Below are 22,644 nucleotides of genomic sequence, written 5' to 3' on the forward strand. Positions count from 1 at the left end.
AAGAAATGTGCAATATAGATCTTAGAATTTAATCTTCTAACGTCAACTAATGACGACTTCTCTTCAATTCTTGCCATATTTGATGAAAAAAATATTACATTCCCCCCTCCCCTTAAATTCGACGTAGAATCGTGTAACGTTCACAGTTCCCACCTTTCTACAAAATTTGGTGTTAATCTTTCTTCTTTTTTTCTTCAGCCTTTGTCCCATTCACAAGCGGGGTCGGCTCGTCGTGATCGGTTTCGCCATTTGGCTCTATCGATGCCAAATCTGGGTGCAATCTCGAGGCTTTTAAATCCCTATCCCTATCAAGCCACCGTTGTTTCGGCCTGCCTTTTCGTCGTTTACCATCGACTTCGATGTTCAGACCAATCTTCACAAGTGAATTCTCGTTAGCACGAATTGCGTGACCACACCATCGAAGACGCCTCTCTTGCAATTTTTCCACGATCGGTGCAACCCCATACGATCGCGGATATCCTCATTTCGGATGTGATCAAAACGTGTCACGCCACTACTCCAACGCCAACATCTTCGTCTCCACTACCGCAAGACGCCGTTCATTGTCTTTTATAGTTGGCCAACACTCAGAACCATAGAGGACGACAGGACAGACGACATTGCAGTAAATTTTAGATTTGAGACGTTCGTTGATACGTCAATCACAAAGAACACCAGTTGTGGAATGGCACTTCATCCAGATTGCTTCACGCATAATTTAATAACGCAGTTTTTCATTGGCTGATAGCGTTGATCGCTCAGTCACTGCCGCTAACAGTGATTGTGCCTGTTTCATGGGGATCGGTCGTCAAAAATTCAGTTTTGTTTAGATTCAATCTGAGACCGTGTTGCATGAGACGATCATTCCATTTTTGGACAAGTTGTTCGAGATCATTTTTGCTGTCAGATGCTAGGAAAACATCATCTGCATAAAGCAGTGTGTAGGGCGCTGAACGTTGAATATCCCGCGTGACGGTGTGCATAACAAAAACAAAGAGATGTGGTGAGAGGGCTATTCCTTGGTGAACACCAACAGAGACACGAAGCGGTATCAACACACCTGCCATACTTCGAACTTTACTTTTCGGATCGGAACCCAGCGCACGAATTGTTCTGGCACTAAGTGTTGTCGCAAAGCATACCAGATGAGTTCGTGTGGCACACGGTCAAACGCTTTCTCTAGATCCAGAAATTCAATTCTCGCGGTGTTTCTCCATGAGTAACTGCACAGCGTGTATTGCGTCAGTAGTTCCGCAGTTTTTGACAAACCCAGCTTGATTCACGATTATTTCAACAATTTCGCGAATACGGTTGTCAAGAATACGTTCAAAAATCTTCACGGTATGAGAAAGTAACGGTTTCCGAGAAAAATGCGTGTGACAGATAAATGAAACACTGACACTGAGTAGATAGTTTCCCTCAAATTGTAAGTCCTCCTAAATCACAAACTGATCCATTATACTATGGCAACCTGTCCTTGTTTCTCAACAATGCTTCTTTTAATGCTAAAAGAAAACCGAAAAATTAGGCAACCCTCTTATCTCCCAGATCTCTAACTCCCTCAGAATATTTTACAAAATCATTCTTGTTAATATTTGATATTTTTGCGCTATAACTATGTAACGGTAAAAGAACCGAGTGGTACTATCCGCCATTAAAATTTGTACCATCATAAGCGGGACATCCTGTACACCCCTGAACAATTTGGAAGCTTTATTGCCCTAGAAATATAACCGTCGGTTTCACTTGCAAAGGTGGGTTTAACATCACAATTCTTATGACGCAAAAGGACTGGATTAGCTTCATTTAATAAATTCCCCCACTTACTCTAAGCACCTTGCTTATAGGATCACTTAATAATTGAATTTTAGATTTTCAATTCTCTTCGACTTATTTATCTCCACTAGCCTCCACCTATGGGACAAACGCCTTCAAAGTTTTCAAACTTTCAGTTAGCCTTGACCTTTTCGGTAATCAAGGATATTCTCCGTGTAAGTGGAATCTGCTTCACAAATATATGCACTTAATTAGATTTTCCCAGTCCCGTAATCATATTTTTGGGAAACTAAGATTAAAACTATTTTCTCAGGGTTGAACAGAGCTAAGATCCCTTCAACAGATTTCCAGATGGAAAAAGTTAAAATTAGCTCTCAACTTTTCCATGCGTCATACTTTTGAGTGCACCTCAGCCTAACCACATTGTCAATATGACTGATTCCTTTTCGGCTGAAATTAATCTAGATACCATAGTATCTTTTGTAATTTCATTGAGTTCATTATTCTTCCCAAGCTAAAGAATTCCGTGCTTCGACAATCATACTTTGTCCCAAATTCTCGATAATTATGAATCCCTCGGCATTGATTACGGTTATCTTACCTCCTACGACCGATTTCAATCCATATATGTATGTATATCTTATGCATCATTTTCTAATTCGTTTATATCAAAGACATTTATTTCATTAACAATTGATTAAATTATATTTAATTTTATTGTTTTGGTAATAAATAATGCACGCAAGATAAGCTGACACCAGCAAAGTCGAAATAAATCAATCAAAACTTGCCGAAAAGCTAACGTTGTAGCTTGCGATTCATGTTACGGGGACAATTCTTTTATCTGAAGACAATGAAAGAATTTAATGGATATGCAGATAAAAGTATCTAAACTGAATAGTATGAACATTCAGAAAAGGACGTCATGACAGGGGTTTCAGCTCAATGTGCTTGTGGCGCGGCAGGATCTGCAGCATTCGAAATTTATTTCGAATGTTGCGGATGCAGACGGGTAGATGGCGCGGAACTCTCCACTCACTCATTTTAGAACTCACCAAGGGAGTGGAGAATTAGCGGTGAGAAAATGCCGTTGGTTGGGACAGTAAGGACCGCATGGAAATAAGCCGGTCTCTTCAGTTTCCAACCGCGGCGGTGAACACAATTATACTGCTCTTTGTTCTGATAAGTCATAAACTGTGGGATCAAACGTTTTTTACCATCCATTTTGTACCGCCCTTCATTATTAAATTAAAATTAAAATATTCAAAATATGTAAGAAAATAAATAGCTTGAAGGAGAAAAATATCGTAGTTGAGAGTGAAAACTTAGCCGATTTTCTAAGCAATAGAGATTTACTTCTACCAAATAAGATGCCGCTGCTGAAGTTTCTTGCAATTGTTCGAAGTTTTTGAAAACAAGTTGCTCATGCCACCGAGTAGATGCTCCTGAAGGAAGGAATGAACAGAATAATACCAATCCAATTATTCCTTATCTTTTGCTTACAATTTAAATTATTCTTAACCTCATTTACCCAAAATTTAAATCATAGGGCCTGGTCGGAATAAAATTTAAAAAATATCAATAGAAAAAATGTTCGTTTCACCGTTTCCGAGCCGCTGACTGCAGGAATCCAGTTGATCGTACGTATCACTTTCTCTTTTCGCTTCGGATTTCCGATTTCGAGCTAAACTAAAAGCTACTTAAAATCTTTATAAAAATTATCATATTTTCTACATACCCTTAAAGGGATTATTTTGATATTTCTACCTTAATATCACCCCCAACCCGACACCAATTTGGTAGAAAGGTAGGAACTGTGAACACTCACGCAAACAGTGAGTTACATCCTTTTACGTCGAATTTAAGGGAAGGGTCCCCATATATGCATAAGGGGGGTCTATATTTTTTTTTCCCCAAATATATTCATGTGGGGTATCAAATGAAAGGTCTCTCTCTCTTTTGACAGTTGTTAGAAAGGCGAGGGTTTCGGGGGATCAAAAATGATCATTTATTTAATGGGGCCATTCTCTGGAACTGCCCAACCGAATCTCTTAAATTTTAGAGGCTAGGCTCCGAAATACCTTCCATACCGATATCCCTTCAAGTAAAGTTAATAATAGTATATTACTAGAATTTTCAGTAATTGGCTGTAGAACCCCTCTTAAGTTCATCCTAGTACCACAAAATTCCCGCAATGTAGGCTACAATATATAGCTCGATCCTACCAAGTTTGGTGGAAATCGCACTATTGCTAACAAAGTTATAATAGGGCAAAGTTATCATGTCTTTAGAAATTCAAGATTTTGAATGTCAATATGACCCGAAAGTGAATATTCTCACATAATATATGCGTATATTATGCATTACGTACTAATGGGAAAAATTCAGACTCAAATGTGTTTATAAAACAAATACACAAAACCTTTCATACCTGAAGCGTCCAACTTCCAGTTTCCCGATTTGTTTTCCTTTCGGTAGGGAATTTTATGTAATAAATCTTGTGTCAATCAAATATTTTATTAAATCAGAGTCCTCAGAGTTAGGTAAGTCTGAAATCAGCCCAACACAAAATATAAGATCGGTGGTATTTTACGAAACTACACCATTTAATTGTTATCTGTTTCCAGTTGAAAACTTTCCCGTTGAAGAGTTTGAAGAGTTTTTCTTATGCTTTGGGAAGTAGTGTGTGTTGTTTTTGTGGAAGCGTTTTGCTAGTTTACGGGAAACGCTAATCCCTTTCATTCGGCAATCGAATGTATTATCTCTATTACTCGAATTTTATCAACTCTTTAAATCTCATACATATAAGAATCTTGATTATCAAATCCCGATCGTATGGGAAAAATAATCAATAACTCAGTCCCTAGAAACTGTTGTAGATTTATCCTGAACTTAAGTACTACTTAAGTGGCAAACTCTTCCGAATTCGCAGATTCGGCTAGTATATAGCTTGACATTGATGAAATAGGAAAGAGCAGATCCTTAATATCACCCTATTAACCGGCGGTAGAACGTTCTGGATGGGAAACTTAATATCTGGCCTTTCTCAGAACAAAGTTTGATATATTTTTTTAAGAATTGCGGGGTCCTAAGTCCACATCCACTTGATGTCGGACCGGAGTAAATGAGGAGCAACTTACTCCCTCTTTTTTTTGTCCACAGCCCCTCGTTTAAGGCTTAGCACCCAAACTTTTAATAAATATTAGACGATGACGGCTTTACGGTTTCTTACCAGGGCAAAGACAAATCGTCAGACGCTGCCTCACCTCTGCCCTGAGAGCAGCGTGACCGAAGCAGCTTGCAGATGTTAAGTGCTCCTTTATATAATTCGCAGAACACAACATGCCTACGAGCACTTAACATCTGCGAGCCGTTATGCTTACGTTGCTCGCAGAGGTGCGGCCGTATCTGAAAATTTGCCTCTGCCCTGACAAGAAACTGTAAAGCCGTCATCGCCTAATATTTTTTCAAAAATAGATATTTCTCAGTCTCAAAAAATCTCACTATAAAGACCCCCTACTCTTTCAAGGATTTCAGGAGGATCGGCTGAAGGGATTTCGGTCAAATTATTACGACTCACAACGCATAAACTCTTAAGTGTTCACAAAGGACAGACAAACTGGAGCTAAAGGTCAAGACTCTGGAACAAGCATTCGGAACGGCCTTTAAAATCTCCCGTCGTTCCCTGCAAATACAGCGAAAAACATTGCCACTGTAGTAGAATGAAGCCCTGCCCAACCTCAAGAAGTCGATTAGCGAGGTATTCAATATCTGTTACAGGCACAAATTCTGATTTGACTCAGGTACTCATTCACGGCTGAGTTCAACGTCAGGTCATGATCTCTGATCATCTGGATTTCACTTTCCTCCAATGTAAAGTACCTGAATGTAATTCTGGATCCCAAGTTAAATTAGAGATTGAGCATAGCACTGTAACCCTCTGTGGAGCAACTTTGTAAGGTAATGGGGATAGTTCTGTACATCAGGGCAGAGTGAAAGACCGGGGACATGTTGCAAGGTGATGACACAGAACTCTCCACCGATGGACCAAGGATGGTCGGTGCAATCGGTGCGGGAAATTTGTATGTATTAGCAATGCTGAAAACCTACCGATGGCTGGGACATGATCCGAGCCAAAAGGCGTTAACCAAACGTCGTCGCATTGAAGAAACTGGACGTTACTTTCAAAGTCACTCCCGTTTGGATTCCCAGTCATAAGACATAGAAAGGAATGAACGGGACGACGGACTGCACATGCGAGGCTCTGCTTTTGACAGTTCCTCGATAGAAATCTACTCATACAACTTCAGATAGTGAAGGCTCACCACCCTGGGTTAATCCGGGGAGGATTTAGATCGATTTAATAAAAACCGAACGCGCGAGCTTTTGAGCCAGACACGTGGAAATGCATACAAGATTACGGAAATTTTCACGGGGCAGCGGATCAAGCCACCAAACCGTAAAGATCGGGGCCGGCTGGATTCTGCTCCCCTTGTACTTTCCAGAGAAGTCATGTTCTTAGGAGTTTGCAGCATCAAAACGACACACCACAGTTCACCTCGGGGTGACCATTGATACCTACCTACCTGCCTTTCTGCGGAATGAATTGTTAGTAAAGTTATAATAAACATCAGCCAAGTTTGTGGAGATACTAGAAAATGTCCGAACTTAGATCAGGAAACTTGAGTCTTTGACTGGAATTCTAAAAGCTAGCGGAGTGTTGAGAGTCTACGTGGTTCAGACATATCGTGCGGTGGTTGTCGAACACTTATGACAGGAACGACCAAAACTACAAAGTTAATGTGTGTTTGAAACATAATAACTTAAAAAAATTTCTTAAAGTTCCCATTGTGTTTAAAAAACCATCCTTCCGAGTTTATTTAATTGACTATTCTATTGAAGAGAGCCATTCCACTAAGAGCTCTTAACAAACCAGCTTCGTCCGTGGAAACATACATGTCACTCTATTCCCAGAGGTCTTCACTTTTATTTGAATAATTGTGCTAATTTTTCAATTTCTTCTTTTTCTGCGTTGATTACAATTTTTTCATGATTCTTATCACACATACACATATATTCAAGAAGGGGTTATACATTTTTTTTTCACCAAGTATAGGAATGTGGAGTACCAAATGAAAGGTCTCGATTAGTGCTTTGCAAAGCTGGTCTGATATTTAATGTACACAGGGGGAGGGTCAGGGCTGAAAATTACCCATTTCTTCCTCTGACCCATTCTCAGAACCCACCTAACCGAAAAATTTGAAAAAAATCACGAAGCTGCCACTACGGCGCCTACGCTCTGATTCAAATAAAATTAATAATAATTGTTGCTATAATTTTTAGAAATTGATTGCAAAACCTCCATTAAGTTCATCCTACAATCATGAAGTTATTGTAAGATAGGGTATAGTATGAAGCATAATTCTACCAAGTTTGGTGGAAATCGCACTATTACTAACAAACTTATAATGGGTCAAAGTTGTCGTTTCTGTGTAAATTTTAAGACTTTGATGTCAGTACCACCCGAAAGTGAATATTCTGACATAATATATGTATGTACATGACGCGCTAGGTACTAATGGACCGAATGTCCACTCAAATGTTTTTATATAGGAAGTACACAAAACCTTTCATACCTGAAGCGTCCAATTTCCAGTTTCCAATTTGTCCTATTTCAAGTTATGGTGCAGGAAAACACGTGAAAATTCTGTAAATGACGTGAGAATGACTGAAGTGTCCGAAAGGCCTGCTAAAACAGGCGCGTGTCAAGGGGACACTTCAGTAGAATTGCACTTAGATGCTATCGGACCTATACCATCAACTTCCACAACTACTTTTGGGTTTTAGGAATAGCTCTACCCTCGTGGTTTACGATGGTCATAACAGTTTACGATCATAACAGTTAAATATGCAAACTACGTAAAGGCTCTATTTTCAACCCGGGAAGTTTAAAGAAGAGGAAGGGATGGGTCCTTCCCTCTTCTACCCCTACAACAACTTGTGGCGGCCACCCCTCTTAAAAATGTGTGGCGTGTCAAAGTTGTTTTTTTTGTATCATAATGTGAAGTTTGAATTGTTAACACTACCCCAGGAGAGAGTGTAGACAAGGAGTGCAAGTAGGAGGAAGACGGTTGCCCATCTCTATTAAATATTTATGGCGCCTCAAAATGAGGCTACTTTTAAGTAAAAACGATTGGATTTAATTCTAAAAACCAGACACCCGGACACAGTATGAAGGGAGACGCGGCAAACTTTTGCTCTTTAAAAATCTGCTTTAGCTGGAAATATACCTTTAACCCTGAGAGACTGAAAAAGATTCTCAAGTTAATAGGAAATAAAAAACCGATTAACAATTCAATTCAATTTCAAAATAAATACTAAATGAACTACTTATTCCAATTAATGGAAGGCCACTTCATATGAAATTATCGATACTTATCTATCAGCCATAGGAAAGAGAACAAACAACAAATTGAAAGATTGTTTGGAAATTATCAGCTTTTATCAATAAATTGTTTTTATAATAGTAACAAATCATGTTTGCACATACGGTGGACAGGCATACAATGTAGTATACAAATATGTACTACCCGATAATGGAATGTAGAACCAAATTATGATATAATATTCAAGATATTTTCCTTGAAATCTATTAAGATAGATGTGGGTTTTTTACCGGCATATGATTTGAATATGAAGTGACTGAATTGTTCCCATCCCCAGGGGTTTGCAAACAATCCTAAAAGCACTCTCAAGTATCTTTCCATGTTATATTCCAAACATTCCAATTGTAACCAAGTGAAATACTGAGTTGAGTGCTTAACAGAACACTCTGGATTTAGGCAAGAGATTCATCCCATAAAACTAATTTAACCCAGTTTTCTCGATACGATAAGCTCGATCAATCTGGGATGAAGGACTCAGGCAAATATGGTGCTCCCATGACCTTAGCCCAAAGTCAGTGTGCATATCAACCTAACCCACTGAATAAAAATTTGATGAAGTGCATCTATCAATCACCAAAGAAATCATGTTGCCTTGATTCAATTGTGTAAACGAAATTGACACAAATATTTGTTGCCGATTTAGGTTTTCTCAAATCTATTTGGAAGGAGATAGAAGCAGATAAGTTGTAGTATATAAATTGTTGTGGTCTCTACTGATTTTGCAGTTAATCAATAATGGCTGCAATAAATTTTTTGCTTTATTGGCGGAGTACTCGTTTATGATACATGTTTAAGGTGCACCTGATATGGAAAATATGTAGATGGCTGAAAGTAATCTTATCACTGTATTGATTTTATAACTCTTTTTGTGGGACATGCAATTTTTAGGAAGGGACCGAGTAGACGTGAAGGTCGGAAATACACTTTCGAAGTGTCACCACTGAGTTTCATGATCCAATGCCTTCCAAATGTCAGCTAAATTGTAGTAAAGCCGGGTAGTTGAAACCAGCTGATTGTAAGGGACTAATTGCAAATATCTCTTTGAAAAATGCAAACTCTATGTACGCAACCATACCCAAAAAATAGGGAAACTAGTATCCCTTCAACTACTGCAGTCACTTCGATTTTGTATAAAGTAGTTGAATCACCCATTAATGCATACGCAATGAATTAAGGATCTGAAAAAAAACGCCATTTTAGAACGCTTTATAATATGTGTTCCGCGCTGAAGGTATCTGAAAAACCTCTGGAACATCTCTAATGAAAAGTACTAAAAAATGAATCAAATCCACTCCTTTACTGACAAAAATGGCTTAGGTGCCTCAAACTCAACTTGAGTTGATTAAGATGTTAGGCATTGAAATTCTCGGCAAACACTTTTGGAATATGACTGGATAACTTTTCGCATATATGAGGTCTGAAAAAAGTTTCAGGACTTGTCAGATTGCCCGTTTTCAAGTTAATGTTCACAGCTGGTTCAGCACTATTTTTTAGCGGAAACCTTCCTAAGTAATCTCCATTTTCTTTTGCGTTAAATTGAGCAAATTATTCACGAAAACTTTTCAAATGCTGTATCAAGCCTTTGGTGATGAAATGATGAATCGTTCACAGTGTCACGAGTGGTTTGAAGGGTTCAAGGAAAGCAGAACATCAACGGAAGATGATCCTAGTTTAGGAAGTCCTTCAATATCAATTGACGACTTTCATGTGTTCGTTGTGTGTATTTCATTGTCGTTAGACGATTGAAAAATTGGAGATGAGAATGATTGCAACCAAGTTCATTCCACGACTGATGACAGAGGATCAGAAAACACATCGCCTGGAGGTTTGTCAGGAGCTCTTGGAAATGGCCAATGTTAATGGAAACTTTTTGAAACCCATCATTACATGTGATGAGTCTTGAGTTTATGGGTACGGCGTGGAAACTAAGGTACAGTCGTCCCAGAGAAGTCAAAAAAATCACCAAGACCAAAAAAAGATCAACCGTTAAAGTGATGCTCACTATTTTCTTCGATTCGAAGGGTGTCATCCATCACGAACTCCTCCATCCCCCCTATCTGTGTAATTTCTGGCTATTCCCAAAACTCAAGTACCCAACGAAAGGACAGCGGTTTCAGAGGAGATCAAAGAAAAAACGCTGGGGCAGCTGAACAGCATGAAAAAGAGTTTTCCAGATGCATAGAACAGTGCATTCGTTATTCTAATACACATTGTCATGCGGGACACCCAATGTCCAGCGCCATACATACTACTCTATATATGGTAGATGAAGTTTTGCTTGCGTTCTATAGCGAAGGAAATCTCGAGCAATTCTTTCAATATCGGGGTCCTTTGCGGCCGAAGCAATAAGGCTTAGGTAGTTAAGGTCTAAGACCTGAACCACTAAGTCAATAGGAAACGACCCAAGGGCCGGACCAAGTAACGATGGGTTGATATCTGAAATGGTTATTTGGAAACTTCTCGACTCCACCTGCCCAACAGAACTTGTTTACGAATTTGATGAAACGCAACTAGAAGCTGGTAATGCAAGGAATTGACGAGCCCAAAATTTAGAAATGGCAAATCAGTATTTCATTCAGGAAGAAATGTTTCAACTCCTCAATCACCACTAAAATTTGAAAATCCATCAAAAACCTTTGTTCGGGAAAACTCGAAATTGGCCATAACACCAGAACAACCGTCCAAAACATTGAAAAAAAAATATTTTTTGCTGCATTTTGAGAAATTTTCTAACAGAACTCGAATGCCTCCCATATTTCAGAAGTTTCGTTGCAACTAAGCCAATACTTTACAGAGAACAAGAAATTCCTCATGCAATGGTTGGAAGAGAGAAGTTAACACGAAAGTCAAAACGTCCTACGAGAAATCTTGACAACAGAAACTTATCCACGGTAAAAAGCGATTGGTGAAAGCACTTGACTAAATGCCTCAGTCTACTGAGGAAAAATTTATATTGTTGTTAAACACTATTATGTGGGGGATGACAACCACAGGTAAGCGCCATCGTTGTCGGCTCCTGGCTCTATCAAATCACCCTACGATTTTTCAAGCTTCCACTCTTCCTGCACTGTTTTCCGCTTGGAAGTTCTTGAGCGACCTATTCGTCGGGGGATAGTGGATTCCATTGCACAGCATTACTCGCAAAGCAGTTGTTGCCCTTACTTAATGTGTGACCTATCCACTACCATTATCGCTTTCCCATCAACATATCCACAGGTATCTGGCCAATCTATTCATTTGTCGTTGCCTCAGAGCAGAATACTCCAATAATACGACGCAAAGATAAGTTAATGAAAGTTTGGAGCTTTCAACACTCCGGAACATTCGGAAGTCGTGTGATATGTGATGTCAGTAGAGGCGGAGCAGTAGATTAGGTCAGTAGAGAGTCTATAGAGGGTGCACATGTCGAAGAAGATTCTACCTAGTTTGAAGTAAGGAAAGTTAAGAAGTGGAGTCAGTTAGGACAGCCCTGATCAAATCTGTAATTTTATTGAATACACAAATGACTTAATTACGTCACGGAGTATTAAAAATATCGAAGAATTTACAAAGCAAGATTGAACAATGTCAGTACGACATCACCAAGTTAATTATTACCGAACTAAACAAATCGTTTGGTGAACCTTCATCCTATTGAGACAGTTCCAGATTTTGGAAAAAAAAAGCGATAGCAAATTTGGCGCTGCTAATACGCTGAACGACACCAAGTTCCGTGTCACCGTCGGTAGAAACGACGCTACCTAGATATAAAAATTATTTGATGCCCCCGTTTCCCTGTCCCATTAATGCAAATGGGATAGTCAGTCAAATTGGCAACTTAGTTTTGTTGGTATTTATCTTCAGTCCAATCCTGTTTGCCTCCTTTTCCCGGAGAGATAGCAAGCAAATGACACCAGCACTCATGCTATCAAAATGGATGGGGATCATTCGAAGTGCCGATTTAAACTCCGTCCATTACTTCACAATATCTGGACGGTATTACAGGTCGGTACAGGAGGCTACACAGCACAAAATCAACCTGTTTGCTGTCCATCAAACTTTTGTGATGTTCCGTGATGTGGAGGATTTTAGCTAATATTGGAGGATTTTGGCTAATATCTTCACTCCGTTTGAAAGCGTTACTGGCGACGATAATTTTGCTTTTAATTGGAGGACCAGTCCGTATCCGCATATTACGGCGGATTGCCATATCAACGGTTAACAATGTTAAAAGATTCGGAATCGTGGTGAAGTGCTCCTTCCCCCTCTTCAGCTGTCCATAGCCGTGAATGAGAAACCTACCGTTTACGTCCCTCATGAGACCATCGAAAATCTTACGACCACCTGCAAACTTTTCCATGATGCGTTATATGATAGCACCACCAGCGAAATGACGGAACTTCCTTTTCTACGGCGCACACTACACTGCAATTCTCGTGCTTTACCACAATAATGGAACTTCAGCGTATCGAGCTCACCCTTGTTGGCTACGAACAACAGAGATCTCAGCTTTTTATGCTCATCGGTGCGCCAGCCAGGTCTTTCGTGGGCTATAACCTCATCCGCATTAGTGAAAAGGACACGTTTGATGGGCTAGAAAACAGCCTGATGACAGAAGTGTGACGCAAAGATAAGGGACCATAAGATGGTGGTACATTTAGAGACCGATGTCAGCACCTCTTTTGTTACACACTTTCAAAGGACATCTATTACATCTACTGCTGATCATGATCGGATATTCGTTGCCGGTCAGTTGAAACCCAACTGTCCTTCTAACAGGCCCTCTGTTACAACAGTTTGTCGAAACTCGTTGTTCCGCTTGCGATGTATAACACTAAAGAAGAGAACAAGTTGTTCCCGAAATATCAGTATATTCGTACCAAAATAAATAACCACTAGCGAAAAGAAAATGGTCTCATTATTTACAATTAATTTAATCGATAGAAACACCGCAGGAAAAAACTAGTTGGATTTTTGGTCATGTCATTGAAAACAAGAAAATTATTGAAAATGGCACCCTCTCACTTAATAGATGACATCAAAACTGTTTCAAGACTGGTCACTTACTACATGAAATTCATTCAAAATGACTCCTCTGTTATGATTCGGGTTCCAAATGGAGCCCCGAATGTGAAAAGACCTTCATCGAAGAAGAAATGATAACGGATCGAGTACTGCCACCATTTGATACCATCTTAGGAGCTCCCATTCCCTGGCTACCAATGTTCACAACACCATATGATCCGACCCAATGGCGAAGCTTCTTGAGAGGATCTTTCCGTTTTTAAGGTTTTGTGTAAAACAAAGCCTTATTAAAATCGATTCACTGTCTGTCTGTCTGTTTGTCTGTCACACGGAGTTTTCTCCAAAACGGCTAAGTCGATCCGAACGAAATTTGGCGGACACGAGGGAACTATGAAATCCCAAGCATACAATGGGTAACATAAATTTGCGTGCAGTTTAAAGGGGGGCTCTCCATACATACAAAGGGGGGATGGAAAATTTTTTTCATCGAATATAGTCTTGTCGAGTATCGAATGAAAGGTCTCAATTAGTACTTTCTGAATCTGATATTAGTTTTGATATGGATTGCAAAGTGCGCGAATAAGGAGTCAAAATGTACATACTTAAAGCGAGACAGAATTCATTTTCATTTCAAATCAGGGTGGTGTGCTTAGATGAAATCTAGGCCGCAAAATATGTCCCATTCCGATATCTGCTCAAATAAACTTACTAATAGTATATTAGCAACTTTTAGAAATTGACTGAAAAACTCCCCTTAAGTTCATCCTAGGAGTACTAAATTTTGCACTGGCATAGAGTAGTATGTATCGTGCAAGCCATGAAAATCCAACTATTAGTGTCAAAGTTATAGCAGTTCAAACTTATCAAATTCATGCGAATTAACAGCATCCTAAGCCATACAAATAAGATACTGACGTCATAATTAACGGCATTCGACATGACATTCGAGTGAAATATTAAAATTCCATTCATGAAGAATCTACTTCTCCCCAGCCCTTTTTGAAATCTGTTGCAGGTTAAATTCTTCGCATTTGCTAATAATATTAAACTCAGAGTGTGAAGCGTATGAGGTTGACTATTATCAAAACAGGGCTTTCTATCAAATGATTTATTTAAATCGCTTTCTAAAAAATAGAGGGCAATAGAATTTTTAGCTATGTGACATGAAGCTGTCGTATACTCGTCGCTCCTCACATCTTCTTCTTTGTCTTCAGCCTTTGTCCCGTTCACAAGCGGAGTCGGTTCGTCGTGATCGGCTGATCAGGATGTAGTAGCGGGGCTTTTAAATCCCCATCCAGCGTGTCAAGCCACAGTTGTTCCAGTCGGCCTTTTGGTCGCTTACCATTGACTTCGATGTTCAGACCAATATTGGTAAGTGAATTCTCGTTAGCGCAAATTGCGTCGCCACACCATCGAAAACGCCTCACTCGCAGTTTTTCCACGATCGGTTCGACCCCATATCGATCGCCGATGTGATCACAAGATGTCATGCCACTACTCCAACACAACATCTTCGTCTCCATTACCGCAAGATGCCGTTCATTGTCTTTTATAGTCAACCAACACTCAGACCTATAGATAGCGACAGATGGATAACATTGCTTTAAATTTTAGATTTGAGACGTTCGCTGATATCTCGATCACAAAGAACACAAGTTGTGGAATGCCACTTCATCCAGCTTACGTTAATGCGTAAAGCAATTTCATTACGCAGTTCTCCATTGGCTGATAGCTCACATAGGGAAACACAAAACCTTTTATACCTGAAGCGCCAAGCTTCCGGTTTCCCGACTGGTTTTATGTTAATTGACAATTCTTCCTTCAAATCGTTGAATTTCTAGGATTCATTTTTCTTTCCTGGAAAAAGAAACGGTTGGATTTCCTATTGTCCTTAGTCGATGTAGCATGGGACTCTTTGCCAAAGGAAAGCTGCCTGTAGCCCTTCTATGCTTTACATCAGACTTTGCTTTAAAGGTTAGATTTGTATTGGCTGTAATTGTTGTCCACTCGCACAAATGCGTCCTATTACGTCCTATTTAAACAAGCTTCGTTTCTAATAGGTACCTACAAACTTCATAGAATGTAACCTTAGTAGCTCTTTGTTGGCGGCGCTAACCTTTGTCCCAACCCCCAAATGTATGACCATCGGATGGATCTCCTTTTGGAAGATGCACACCAATTGATGGAAGCAAAACCCCTGAACCTCCAGCAGCTGCCCAACCTAGCGATGAGAGCCAGAAACCTAGCTGAACTGGGCCGATTCGAATAAGCCAAGTAAACTTGTTATAAAATTTAAAATCAGATAAGCTATACAAACCCCGACAATACAACAGACTAGATGTATCTATATTAATATAATACACTTCAGATTTTACACAATTGTGTCCAACAAGTGCAATATTGAGCATAAGCGTGCCGTGCAACACCGGCTCGTTGGAGCAGTCTAGCCAGCAATTAGACAAAGCTGAAATCAGAAACAATTTACATGATCGCCTTCATCATTAAAGCCACGTTTGACCAATTCACCGGATGGGAAGAAAGATACTTTAATAATTTAGCGAGCGCATTTATGAAAACGATGTTTCACTTATTGTGGAATGGACGCTTGAATGAGTTGCATTGGAAAATTGTTTCTGAATAGGCGAATCACACGAAGTACAGGAGCCACTTTGTCTATCTTTAGCTTCTGGAAATTACAAACAGAGGACGTAGAAACATTTGTTAACCAAATTTTGAATTTCAATAATAACATCAAATCTACTGAGCCATGACTTTACAAACTCGCAAGGGCAGCAGCAAATGCATCTGATTTGCGAGCTGATGATAGTAACGACACCTACGCAATTTATGCTGATTCAATAACACCGGAACGATAAAATGTGATAAACAAAACTTTCCATGTCTATTTTCAGGAAATTTCATATTCCAAACGCATAAATACGTACAAACGTACATATGTCTCTCCGCGGGCTAATCAAAGGCCAATGATACGCATAAAATTTTCTATGGATCACTTGACATTTTTATCACAGCAAATATTCAATGTCAGGTTCCGAAATGGAGAAATTAAGGTATTTCAATGCACTATTGAGGAGTTATATAATTCAACTGAAATACACACGCTGCACGGGGATTATAGATTGGAAATTCAGTGGGGCACATTGTCACGATAAATTACAAAATCAACGTCGGTGCAAGTGATGTAATCGGGTATTCACACAAATTCCATTGATAAAAAAAGTGAATTGTTTATAAATAACAATAAGAGCATTGGCATTGGTAATCTGGAAAAAATTAAAACTTATAAATAATGATATTTACTTATTTTACAACCCTCCGCAATCATTTTCGCTGCTGGTTGGTATCTTTTGCAATCAGAATTCGAAACAGATGAACTTTTGCGTCTGCACCATGCACTTGGGTAATACCGTCAAGGCTGGATGTACTTATTGCTTAGCTACTTTACTTGCGGAGAGAATATAGTATCTACTGGCACTATGCCTATAAATTATAACCGAGTCGTTGCAATTACTGCCCTCAGTACGCGACTAGATACTGGTACTATCTCAGAGATGAGTTTGCGACCATGCATCATCTTATTCCCATGGATCCATTATCCACTGACTGATAAAACGTGATTACCCGTGTAATTGTATCTGATAATAATGTCACTAGCTTTTTTTCTCAACTGCTTCGAGATAAGATCAGGTATTCCACAGATAATGACTCTCAATCGATAGAGCCACCAGAGAGTGACAGGTAAAAGTAGTAATTTCAAAAAATAGTCAAGATAACAAAAGCAAATATGGATTACAGAAGAGCTGTAAGATAAATAGTTGAGGAAAAGTGCACTCGGGAAACTTGCTGTTTAAATCTCTATTAACAAAGTATAATTTATCGTTCTTAATCTTACGTTTAGATAAGATAGATAAAACCGGTTCTCTCTTATCGGGCGCAACGAATGATGTTTTTGACAGTGAAAGTTGCACGTACTGCCACATATTACGACATGTTTGTTTAGTATATCTTACATTGCTGCTGCAACAATTAAGAAATGATTCCAGCTTTCGCAATGTACTGAAGGAATGTAGAGAGCCTGCTCTCTCTGAGTGGAATCAATAAGTATCTCCTTGCGAAAACCAAACGCCCTTCTATAATCTTTGATGAAGAGATATTTCAAAAAGGTTCTCATCATATTTCAATACTACATACATATGCATATCTATGGTGCATCAAACGATTATCTAGACATTCCAAGATCCAGAAACTAGTTTTCAATCTCTATTGCATTCCGCTACTCTGAACGACAAGCGTTTTTCAAGGCGATGCAGTAATGCAATGCTAAATAAAACTTGTCTCATAATACGGAAAACCCATAACAATGAGTTTTATTTTTAATTGCTAATACCCGTTTTACCAGCCAGGTAAGTCCATCTCTTCTATCAAGTAATGGTAATTCCCTTAGATACGTAATAGGTATATTGAAGGCGATGGAGCAACGCATGCTCTGCTGGGTGATATACTGGTGATACAGAGTAGACATTGCCAGAAAATTAACTGGCTAAAGAGACAGCAACCATGGGTCAATTCAGCTATATACTCGTACATTTTGCACTGTTGGACTAAATAGATCCTTCTGTAATGTAGGATTCTCCAACTTAGAGAGCGCACAACCCACCCTTTGTTGTCAGTAAATGACGATGATTCACTACTATGGGCGCCTAAAGAAACCTAGCATGATTTCGGTCGAGAACTAAATATGAAGCTGATGCCAAAAAATTCCCCCTGGTTGCAACAATGTATGCATTGACATTATTTACAACCATCATGAAGTGGTTTTGGGATGGTCAGAAAATCAAGTAAATATTCCTGCAATTAAACGTTTGTTCTTCCCCGAATAAAAAAGTATAAAAAAATAGTGAATTAAACGAATTACACCTCGTCATGCTTGAAAAAATAACGTACAACAAAATTAAGCAGATAATTCCAAAGCTCAGCAAAGGTTTATTATCCAACTCAGCTGGGGTTTTCGTATTCTGTGCTTGTCCTAAAAGATAACCTACCAAATTCGGAGAGGGACTGATCGCAAGGTTGTATCCTCATCGACAATGATATCGAGAGCCCTCAGAATGCTCGCTTTCTAAAATTCGAGCGAAAATTCCGGGCCCAAGCAAAGTGAAATAGTGGAAATCTGAACACTATTCCTGTCCCTCTAGCTGCACTACGATTTTATATTCTGAAAAGCCTAATTATAACAGATGCAAATCAGAATGATAATGACGATCATTGCAAGGCGCGCTCTCAAAACCTAGGAGGCGGTTTCTTCACTGCGAAGTTAAAACGCATTACAATTATGCAGTCTTACAAACTAACAGCGATTTTCAATATAGAGGAGAAGGAAGTGGTTCCTCCAGGCGGCTCAGACCAGGCATTCTAAACATAATATTTTGGTTATAATGGGTTATCTGAATGTTGGGACGGGTGCTGACAACAACGATGAAAGGTTTGTAGATTTCCGCGATTTTCACCACCATACCTGGTGGCCTACATTCGGTTGGAGTAGTTCGACCAGTAACTGACAATAGTACAAGGGCCGACTTGTAAAAATTACCGTACCTATGTTCGGGGAAAACTATCTGCAATAGGAGTAATTCTTCGACACCTTCACCTATTGCAGAAAAACAAAACCAAAAGCAGATGTGCAGATGATGGCTAGTTTACCACAATACCGAGTACAACCAGCGCACCCCACTACAGTTCACAGTGATGTCGCCCACAAAAACGTTACCAGGCAGTATTCTGTTGTTGTAACGCCAAGGCTGTCCATCTTGAAATGGATGCTTCTCCTCTGATACGTTCCTTGGGGCTCTTACAAGGTTCACTGGACGCCGCAAATATTGTCAGAACCTTTATTGCGATAATGCCACTAATTTTGCAAGAACGTGGCGTCAGTTAATCAATCAATTTGTGTGAACAATAAACTTTCAAGAAACTTAGCAGGGTATTCTACCTTACCTTCCATTCTATCCCGCCCAGACCACCACATTTTGATGGTTTATGGAAAGTTGCCTGTCAAGTCGGCAAAACACTTTACAATCAAAAATTTTCTAAACCTTACTATCTAATGAAAATTTATGTATTTTCAGCATTGAGGGAGAAGCAATTTTCAATTGGAGACCACTGCTATCAAATGACCCAAACGATTTAGCCTCAATAACACAAAGCCGTTTTATCGTCGGCAATCCATTGAAAATTATGAGAAGAACAACCCGAGATCTACAGTCTACCTTCATCCAGATCGAGCAGGCGGCGCGAGATCTGGGGCGCACACTAATGAAGGCAAATCGAAGTACATACACGAGAACCCCCTGCCATCCGGCTCCTCCACCGGTCGAACTCTATCTTCTTTGCAACAAAAAGGACAGCGCTCCTCAGCATCTCCTTGATAATTTCGTCTAGAGAGAGATCCCCTGTGTTTAAGCAGAGCGGCTGAAGAATTCCATCCAACGTTCCACAAGAGAAAAAAGTGTGATGGGCGCCGTCTGCATTACAAAACCCACAGATCGGGCCTTCCCAATATTGTGCAGGTAAGACTGAAAACCTCCATGCCCACTTAAAAACTGGGTAAGGAAATGGTCAGCTTAACCATGCTTCTGATTCAGCCACGCACCTAAGTTGCCAATGAACCACACAATCCATCTGCGTCTAGTTTCATTTTACCAAGAGAATTGCCACTCATCTAGAGTGCGTTGCCATTCTTCCCGAGCAACCACCTTCCTTGGCTCTTCTTCCTTGCGCTTGTTTATGGTTTGACGCACCTTAGCACGAATGGCGACGGGAATCACTCTCGTGATCATTATCACGGCCGGTTCAAAGACAGTGCGGTATGCAGACGCCACCCGCAGAGCTCCCCGTCTCTGCACTTGCGCGAGACACTTACGATACACCTCCTTGCCAAGAACGTCAGCCCGTACCGCTGTACCGCAGAGCAAAACAGATATAATATGGCTTAAGTGGTTAGTGCGCTGGGCTTTCGTAGTGGAAAGTCGCGGATACCAGTCGACTCAGTACCTGAGTCAAATCAGGGTAGCGATCTCGGGCGAGTACGGTAGTGTACTGTTATGATCTTGAATAAAGTGGTCTGAAAGACTTCAAGACCCTGATCCGATATGGATTGTTGCGCCAGCGATTATTATTATAATACGGTGATGATGGTTTAGCAAGATTGACCGAGGAGCACTCGAAGTTTAATATCCTTGAGAGAACAATTCGCAAACAGTCACCACTAATTAGGCTCAGAACATAGAAAAACTAACAGAATATCGTAAGGCAGCTAAACATTGCAGAAAAGGTAATCACAGTGAAATGCCTCAAGGCACACCTGCATGTGAGATCAGAAAGATACTATCTTGGCAAAAGAGTAGGCGCACAGCAACCAATATGGTCATGACAGTTTTGTTCAGTTGTCTATTAGTCCCGCTAGTGAAGGACATAGAAGTAGTCTAATTCGGCCAACAACCAAGACTAAGAAAAGAAAGGAAAATTAAATCTTACATCCAAATCCTGGTAGTTGGCAGTCTGCTTTGATTTGCACATTCAAATTCAGCTGACTAAAAAACAACACGATAGTCCTTCAGTAGCTTTACCAGCAGCTACTCTACAAAGGTCCATGAAGCCAAGTGATCTATCAGATTAGACATCGCTACGATTACCTCGCGGAAGAAAATGGACTACTTTTTGCAATCCAAAGATCCCGCAGAACGAAACAAGATACTTACACTGTAGGAATAGTCCCCAACTTATTGTTCGGGGTCCTGGTTGAACAACGCTACAAAAGTATGGGAAAAACTTAGCGATATTCACCTAAATGAAAACCTACTCAAGTCACTTCTCAAAAACCGCAGCTCCTTTTTGGACGCTGTAATCATTACCATGAAAAGGAAGGAATTGGCCAACGATACAAGCCTCTAGAGGAGAAACTAGGAGAATTGGTGAATCAAAAGAACATCATCATTGATGCCCTCCATCTATACTAGCTCAACAAATATTTTTCTTCTGGTTCATCTACGACACGATCCTTAAGGCTAGTATAGAAAAGACACAAACAACAATACTAGACATGTTGTCGGATACTCAGCAAGGACAAATAGTTTACCTCTTTCTATCGCCCCACCGATTCAACCAAGGTGAAAAAAAATAAGGACTCATCCCCGGGTGAGTTTCTTCTGCCCGTTAAACCAAAAGACACCCTTTTAGTTGTACAAACTGACGTCAGCAGAAGGTCGGTTAGCCGCCAAGCTCGATCTCATGGGACTGAAGGAATTCGCATTATTTAGAGTATTTCCCACAAATCAATAACAAAACACTCACAGAGATAGGATCAATATGCAGTGGCGATATTCGATCTGCCGAATTGTATAATAGTACACAACTCACTCCATTTAGCGACTCATAGCAAATGGGATAAGATGCAAAATCGATCTTCTGAACAACATGTTGATGCCCAAATCCTGGTACCCGATTACGTCAGCTCGTCAGGTTCAAAGTCCCAAACGGACAAATACGCTTATACCACCATCAAGTCATCTTTAAATATCGTCTGCTCTAGTTTTAATGACATGCAAAATATTGAAGGATTAGCCATATTAAGCTTTTGCAGAACCAAGTTTTGCAGAACAAAACTGCATAACTTTGCAAGTAAGTCATAGTCTATCCAGCAGTTTAAAAATCTCCTTGCTGTGGTTAATCACTGTCAAAAAACAGCATATACGTTACCCATCTGTCCAAAATCACCGTTTATATAACTGGTACCAACCGTAATGTAAAAGAAATTCAACAATAGGTGAATGAAATCAGATAGCAGCGACCCTTAAATGCAAACAAAATAAGCTAAAATCGTTACCCGTTCCAAGAAAAAGCTGCCCATGATTACACGATACTCATCCAAGGGTCTAATGACAATATGAAAATATAAGTGGGAGGCACGACATTGGGTCCTTTGGTTCTAAAATCTTCATACACGCCAACATTCACCTTGAACCACCTTAAAACATGAAGCAATCGGCATCAACCCCACATCTGCCATAGTATTGAGACGATGGATCATAGAAGTCTTAAGTTGGTGCTTCACTAAATCAAGGAGAACCCAAAGCCTCAGAGAAAAAATCCGCTTCCGGGGTGAAAACTATGCGGACCTCTCTATTGTCCGCTTAACTTCAGCTATTTTGTTGTATGTCTGCACTTCGAGCCGGAGAAAATCACCTCATTCTTTCCTCTTCTCCTCAGGGTAGAGCAATTCAAAAAACACCTGCTCCGTTGAGGCCATACTGCCGCTGTAGATCTTGTAACAAGTATAACACCCCTCCATCCATATTGGACAACTCAGAAAATTCCATTTCTCCTACAACTGTTGATGATA

General features: G+C 39.9%; 1 protein-coding gene across 6 annotated transcripts in view; it reads right to left on the minus strand.

Annotated features, from left to right (window-relative positions):
• Positions 1-22,644, minus strand: part of LOC119650090 (cationic amino acid transporter 3) — a 102,177-nt gene that overhangs the window by 13,716 nt on the left and 65,817 nt on the right. Inside the window, exon 1 of one of the 6 annotated variants that reach the window (XM_038052598.1) lies at positions 16,548-16,695. The exons of the other annotated variants lie outside the window; for them this stretch is intronic. Coding sequence (XP_037908526.1) covers positions 16,548-16,572 — 25 coding nt within the window. The 5' untranslated portion in view covers positions 16,573-16,695. Of the gene's footprint in view, positions 1-16,547; positions 16,696-22,644 lie in introns of those variants that run through there. 6 annotated transcript variants of the gene reach the window in all.

The sequence above is a fragment of the Hermetia illucens genome, chromosome 2 (assembly GCF_905115235.1).
Source record: "Hermetia illucens chromosome 2, iHerIll2.2.curated.20191125, whole genome shotgun sequence".
NCBI lineage: Eukaryota > Metazoa > Arthropoda > Insecta > Diptera > Stratiomyidae > Hermetia > Hermetia illucens.